Source organism: Caenorhabditis elegans, chromosome I (assembly GCF_000002985.6).
Source record: "Caenorhabditis elegans chromosome I".
Classification (NCBI taxonomy): Eukaryota; Metazoa; Nematoda; class Chromadorea; order Rhabditida; family Rhabditidae; genus Caenorhabditis; species Caenorhabditis elegans.
In genome coordinates this window covers 1,126,469-1,133,522 of record NC_003279.8, presented here as the reverse complement: position 1 = coordinate 1,133,522, position 7,054 = coordinate 1,126,469, and the positions used below count along the sequence as shown (strand labels likewise).

The following is a 7,054-nucleotide window of genomic DNA, read 5'->3' as shown; positions in this document are numbered from 1 at the left end:
TCTCACTCAAGAAGTCATCTCTGTAATCCGATCTCCGTCGACTAAGTGGTCTGTTTAGGCATATACCAGGTGAGAAGATGAAGATGAAGCTGGAGGTGGTGAGGTGCTCAAGAGGACACGCACCACTTCTCACATAACTACCGTACCACCTCCAAGATGAGGCAAACTAATAATTTATGTGTCGTGTAAGTGTATGTGCATGTACAAATTGAGAGCAAATAATGATACAAATATATGACACATATTGAGTTTCTAGAAGCTCTCTAGGGCTCTGCCCTGAATTACATTTTTAACATTTTATCAGAAGAGCGCGATTGCACTCTTGCACGTGGTGTCAGAATGTCCCATTTTGGTTTGATCTCCGAGAAATGCGGGAGAAGAGACGCAGACTTTTCTACTGATTTTGCATGGTTAAGAGTGTACTGTCGTCACAAATTCCTGGGGGAAAAATTTCCGCCATTTTTGTAGATCAAACCGCAATGAGACTGACTGACACCACGTTATTTTGTTTCAGTGAAGTTTGCAGACTTCTTCTGATTCACGTAGTGCCAGGCTGTCTCCTTACGGTTTGATCTACAAAAAAATGCGGGAATTTTTTGCCCGAAAAATGTGACGTCAGCTTGAGAACTTTGCGTCTCTTCTCCCGCATTTTTTGTAGATCATAGATCAACGTAGATCAATCTAAAATGAGACACTGCTGATCAAATTGATCCAATTTTCAATGTTGTTTGAGACCGCTGTTCGAATTAAACGCAAATCTGGGTTCCAGAGCTAACGAATTATGATTTATCGGTAGAACGCAATTGCATTCGTAGATCAATGAACGAGTTTTTACAATTTCGCGGCCCCACAGAAAAGTCACGCGAGAAAAAAATTAACACAAGACTATAACTTTCTCACGTGGTGCCAGGCTGTCTTAATACAGTTTGATCTACAAAAAATGCGGGAATTTTTTGCCCTAAAAATGTGACGTCAGCACACTCTTAACCATGCGAAATCAGTTGAAAAGTCTGCGTCTCTTTTCCCGAATTTTTCGAAGATCAAAGATCAAACCAAAATGGGACACTTTGAGCTTCCGTGCTTTCTGAGCCCGTGTCTTTTTCCACACCCCGCTCATATATTTTTTCTAACAGCGAAAATTGGAATCTGCTTTCCTCTCTGTCATTCATAATTCAGAAATAATTCTAATTTCTTTGGAAAACATTGGATTAGCCTCTTAAAATGACTTCGCAACGTTTCCCACGAGAATTTGCAAAAGATTTGGGACCTTCGGCAGCGGGTGGGATTAGTGCGGCGGATTTTGACCGGATTTGCAGATTGGTGCATCGATGCAAAAGTAAACTGAAGAGAGTGGAACCCCCGAACAAGGGACTGGTGCCTTAAATCAGCGCCATGAGCCGCACCAATGGTCGGCGGCAGGTGCGAGAGGCGTAGGGGAGCCTGGAGACAGCTAGGTGTCACACCGCGGTGTGCAAACGCGCTCTGTTGAGAACATCATCAAATTTCCACATGATTACCTTCAGGGTAGGTATCTTAATACCGTACTTCCTCTTTAAAACAGTAATACCTTCCACACACACGCATAAATCGTTGCTGATAAAAATGCTAATTCGATTAATTTAGCAATGTGATTTTCCTTACAAACCCCCCTCTCCCCCCAAACGGCTACAGTAATCCGCCAGAGACCGGTCGGGCGGTGCGAATTTTACGGGGGATTATCTACAGTAACCAACCACCACAACAAAATGATAACGTGATTAGAATCGGATTAATTCGCCACATACATTTATTGACTTGACAAAATGAGAGGGGATGGGGGGGACTAGAATATAAAGAGGGGGTGGCCTGGATTTCCAGCTAGGTGGGGAATAGAGATTCAAATTATATGCTAACAAGGCTCCAACACCAAATTCTCGCTGTGCGATGTCTTCAGTGAGGCTTTTGATTCGGGCGAGCTCGTCTCTTTTCCGCTGGAATTTTCGCGTTTTATCCGTTTCACTTTTCGGGTGTCCTCGTCGCTCTCGTCACATTCGGAATCGTCTCCGCTGTGCTGAAAATGTAGAGAAATTTAGGTAAAAAAAAATCACTATTGGGTATTGAACCAAAAACTGTTGACACAAAAAACCGCGCCTACCACTGAGCCAATTTTACCGTTCTTGGCGGTGATGGAGGGAGACCGTGAGAGTACAGTAGAGCGCATTTGAAAATTAATTTTCAAAAAGTGTACTAGCTTACCTTAGAAGTCCGACTGTCGTCCTTCTTCTGCTTGCGCTCTTTTGCCCGACGATTTTTGAACCAGACCTGGAAGAGAAAATTTATTTAAAGAATATTATTTTAAAAATCGATTATTCAATTGATAAGGCACGTGGTGCTAGGCTGCCCCATTACAATTTGATCTACAAAAAATGTGGGAATTTTTTACCCAAAATTATGTGACGTCAGCACGTTCTTAACCATACAAAATCAGTCAAAAACTCTGCCACATTTCTTGTAGATCTACGTAGATCAAGCCAGCGCCGGCGGCCGAACTATGACGACGTCACTCCTCTTCCAGCGCCCCCCTCATCCTCTACAGGTTGAGATTTGCCGGGTTAAGTGAGTGAGGCAGGTGGAAGAAGATAAACGGAAGAAGAAGAGCTGTTGGTGGTGATGAAATAATTGAAAAGGGCCGACACGATTTAGGCAGGTGAGAGGTTGTAATTAGAGATTACCCCACAGACGGTTTTCCTCAGAAACACAGCTATATGGTATTATAGGGTTTAATGGACTCATTAACCCGGAATGTTCGGGTATTGTTTTTTTTTTTGCGAAAAAATAACTTTGAAATCTGTAAAAACCCGGGTAGTTGAAATCCGGGAAAACCCACTTTCGTGGATTTCAACTACCCGAGTTTTTTGTCTATTTCGCATAAGATTTTTAAAAGACCTTCAAAATGTGGTTAAAAACCACCAAAAAGCTTTAAAAATTCCGGAAAAAAACTCGGGTAGTTGAAATCCACGAAATTCAATTTCTATGGGGTTTCGGTCCCGTGGATTTCAACTATCCAAGTTTTTAAGTCTAATTCGCATAAGATTTTTAAAAAATCTTTAAAATGTTGTTCAAAACCACCAAAAAACTGTCAAAAATTTAGAAAAAAACTCGAGTAGTTGAAATCCGCGGAAACAAATTTTCCGGGAAAATGTGATTCCGCGGATTTCAACTACCCGAGTTTTTTTGTCTAATTTGCATCAAAATGTCGTTCAAAACCACCAAAAAGCTTAAAAAATTCTGGAAAAAAACTCGGGTGGTTGAAATCCGCGGAATTTAGATTTTGCGGGTCTTTTCAAAACTGTTTCAAATAATCTTAAAATTACTGAAAAGCCGCCCCAAGAGAACTACACGGCCAAGGATTGCTCCGCGCTTTTGTTAGGCCATTGAATTTTCTAGTCCCCAGGAATTTAATTTAGGCCAGCCAGTCTTACAAAATCGGTGGCCTAGGTGTGACGTCACTCCTCTTCCATTTACTCACCTCAACTCTTTCTTCCTTCAATGAGCACTGAACCGCGAGCTCTTCTCTCGTCGTAGCGTCCGGGTAGTGTGTCGTTGAAAATGTGGTCTCCAAAATGTTCAACTGCTCCTCGCTGAAAATGGTACGATGCCGGCGTTTTCGTCGGGAGGCGTAGTGTTGATGGTGATATGGAGCCATGAATGGAGGCATTAGTGGTCCGCAGAGCATTGCTGAAAAATTTTAGTTTTTGAACAGTAGAGCGCATTTTCAGCATCGCTTCCTTCTAGTTTATCACGTGGTGTCAGAGTGTCTCATTTCGGCTTGATCTTCGTTGATCTACAAAAAATGCGTGAGAAGAGACGCAGAGTTCTCAACTGATTTAGCATGACGTCACGATTTTTGGGCAAAAAATTCCCGCATTTTTTGTAGATCAAACCGTGATGGGACAGCCTGGCACCACGTGGTTTAGTTCTAATGGAGATTGTTATTGAAGCATGTGCGCTCTTTTGATAAACTACCGGTGTATCGACGTGGGCGATATTGATTTTTTTAAAAGTTCTTATCCAAATTCGAATTTGCGATTTTTTGAAATTACCGACAAAACGAAAAATGCGCTCCACGTGGGCCACACAAAAACTTACAGAAAAACGGATAATTAGCCGGATGAAACTGCCATGGCAGGGCAGAAGCCGCCGCTGCGGCTCCCACTGCTCCAAATGGATCTTGAAAATTGTGAAGCTGCGGAATTCCGGCCAACGGGTTCGAGAGCAATGTGTCAATTGAGAATGAGGTTGATGTGGACGGAGAGGAGGATGACGAGGAGATACTGGAAAATTGGGATGTTCCGAGAGGATTACACATGGAAAAATTTTGTTTTCACCCCCGTGGCCTAGAATGTCTTCAGAGGAAAACTCTTCCATGAAAAGCCCTTCACATATTTTTTAAAAATATTCCTAGGACACCATGAAATTTTCTAGGAGGATTTTGATTTTCAAAATGGAAGAGTTTGCAGAACCAGGTCATTTTGGCTCGGCCATATCTGGGGTAGATTTACGGCGCGTTGCGTGTCGCGTCGCGGCTTGAGTTTAGTTGTAAAACTAAGTGCATCTGTCCGTGTGGAGTACACGACTTTCCCACGCGTTGTCAGGCGGGCGATTGTCAATGGAGCACGAAAAATTCAATGAGAAACGCCAGAACACCGTGAATTTTCAAAAAAAAAAACAATTTAGAAATCTAAAATTTCAGGTAGAAATGGCCCCGGTGTACTTCTCTCGGACAAGTAGTGCAAAATTTTGTTTAGAATTTTGTATAAAAAATCTTGAATTTTCATTATTATTTATGGCAGTAAGAAAATTCTTTTTTTTTAATAAGTTGTCCGAGTGGAGTACGAACCTATTTAAAAAATATTTTAAGTGAAAAAAAAATGTTTAAAAAATGGAAAAACTTTTGAAACAAGTTTTGAAACAAAAAATTTTTGAAACAAAAAACTTTTTTTTAAAACTTTTTTATTTGATTTTTGCTTATACTAAATTGTACTTTACTAACACTACAGAACCCCCTTTAAAAGCCCCCCAAGGCTTCACACGAACCAAAAAAAAAAGGAACCAACCTTGCAGAATTCGGCGTCACCAATTTGTTCATAGTTTCAGGTGTCATTAAAAACGGGAAGGATGCCATGTGTCACACCGTAGTGGGGGATGCGATTCTTCAGTGTTGTTCCCCTCGTAGATCATCAGTGCCCGCCCACTTTTGTGCTTTTGGCGGTGATTGGGCCGGCACGCCCACTTTCTTCGTCGCGCGCCGACGTTTGGCGCAGTGGGGAAGAGAGGAGAGAGGTGTGAATAAATAGAGATTGAGAAACATTGAGGATCCCCTGCTTGTATCGGTGGCCTAGAATTTCGAATTTCAGTTTTCCGTTAAACATCGTGCCGGAAAATCGAAAAGTGTATAGAAATGACGTCATAAATGTATTTAAATACATTTCGAAAATCCTAGAACGTCTGTGGTCTAAAGCCTAAAACAAGGATTTCCTCGACTACAAGGACCAGGATTTGGCTTAGATTTTCCAATTTCTAGGCCATTGGGGTTTTCTAGACTACCAAGATTTTGTGAAACATATCTGAAAACAGCTTAAAATTGAAAAATTAAAGAGAACCCTCAAAATGAAGATATTCACTTGTCCGAGAGGAGTTCACACATTTTATTTTCATATTTAATAAGGCCTAGAATTTCGAATATCAAATTTTAAAATTCTAGGCCCCTCAGGTTTTTGTATTTTTGTACATTAAGATTTTGGTGTACAATGGGAGTACACATTGGAGAATAAATTTTGCAATTATATAGGCACGCGGTAGGCGGAGGTCGTTTTGAAGGCAGGTGAATTTTTTTATTTTCCAAGTTCAAATGTTGTTGGTTTTTAGAGTAGGCATGCGTGTAGGCAAAATGAATGCCTTGATAGGTACAAGGCAGGCCTTGAAGGTAGACCATGGTAGGTGGGGATAGGCTTTGATAGTCTTAGGGCACATTGATTGGTACAAGAAAAGTAATTGCACGTGGTGCCAGCCTGTTCCATTGCGGTTTGATCTACAAAAAATGCGGGAATTTTTTCCCGAAAAAACGTGACTTCAGCACATTCTTAACCATACGAAATCAGTTGAGAAGTCTCGTAGATCTACGTAGATCAAACTCTGGCGCCACGTGTAATAATAGGCACAAGCCATGCCTTGATAGGCTCAAGGTAGGCATTGAAGGTATTCCATGAAGGCAGGCATGCCTACTCGCTCTTACCCAGATATACATGTCATGGCAACTAGTCAACCTGTATACATACACACCCGTCTCTCCATTCTGTCAATTAGTTATCATGATTTACTGCCTGACGGCGGCGCGGCACAGTGTCAAGAATATGTAATATGTCTCTGTTTCTCCAATTCTCATGTCCCTTCTTCGGGCGAGGGTTTCAATTTGGGAAAGGTGGTGTGCATTCAAGTGTGAATATCTGTCGGTGATCCTTCCTTATTTTCTTACTTTTCATATCTGATCGTCCTTATTCGGATCATTCCCCTTATTATACACAGGTGTCCCTTCAGAATGGGGCGGCTGAAATTGAATAAGGGGGTCTGGAAAAACTTAGGATTAGGCTTAGTATTAGGCTTAGGCTTAGGCTTAGGCTTAGGCTTAGGTTTAGGCTTAGGCTTAGGCCTAGACTTAGGCTTTTGCTTAGGTTTAGGCTTAGGTTTAGGCTTTTGCTTAGGTTTAGGCTGAGGCTTAGGCTTAGGCTTGTGCTAGGCATAGGCTTAGGCTTAGGCTTAGGAGTAGTGTTAGAGTGTTAAATTTACCCTTTTTAGGATTTTTTACCGCAGAACTTAAGAGAATTCATCAAAAAAAAAAAGTTTGAAAAATTTTTTGTCCGAGTTTTTATTTTAAAGATTGACTATAACTGTTCTTGTGGTCTAAAATTCTCTAAAAACTCTTCCACGAGTCAAAATGTATAGATAATGACTTATACTCACCTAAAACTCTTTCAATACAGTATACTTTCCCACCAGACGAGTTAAGGTGTTAATG

General features: G+C 41.2%; 1 protein-coding gene and 1 non-coding gene across 3 annotated transcripts; both read right to left on the bottom strand.

Annotated features, from left to right (window-relative positions):
* Positions 1-1,757: 1,757 nt before the first annotated feature.
* ceh-45 (Homeobox domain-containing protein) lies at positions 1,758-5,199 on the bottom strand (the record flags this gene model as incomplete). Of its 2 annotated transcripts, NM_058422.7 has the most annotated exons (5): positions 1,758-2,050; positions 2,236-2,301; positions 3,509-3,717; positions 4,129-4,313; positions 5,097-5,199. In NM_058422.7, the coding sequence occupies 5 exons, from the start codon at positions 5,162-5,164 to the stop codon at positions 1,889-1,891; spliced, it is 690 nt and encodes a 229-aa protein (NP_490823.1). The 2 variants fall into 2 exon arrangements, with proteins under 2 accessions (NP_490823.1, NP_001293199.1); NM_001306270.3 differs by lacking the exons at positions 4,129-4,313; positions 5,097-5,199 and having other exon boundaries at positions 1,889-2,050; positions 3,509-3,715.
* Positions 5,200-6,465: 1,266 nt separating this feature from the next.
* Positions 6,466-6,548, bottom strand: ZK993.4. The gene has a single exon (NR_049941.1). It is a non-coding gene; the product is annotated as an Unclassified non-coding RNA ZK993.4 (non-coding RNA).
* Positions 6,549-7,054: the final 506 nt, after the last annotated feature.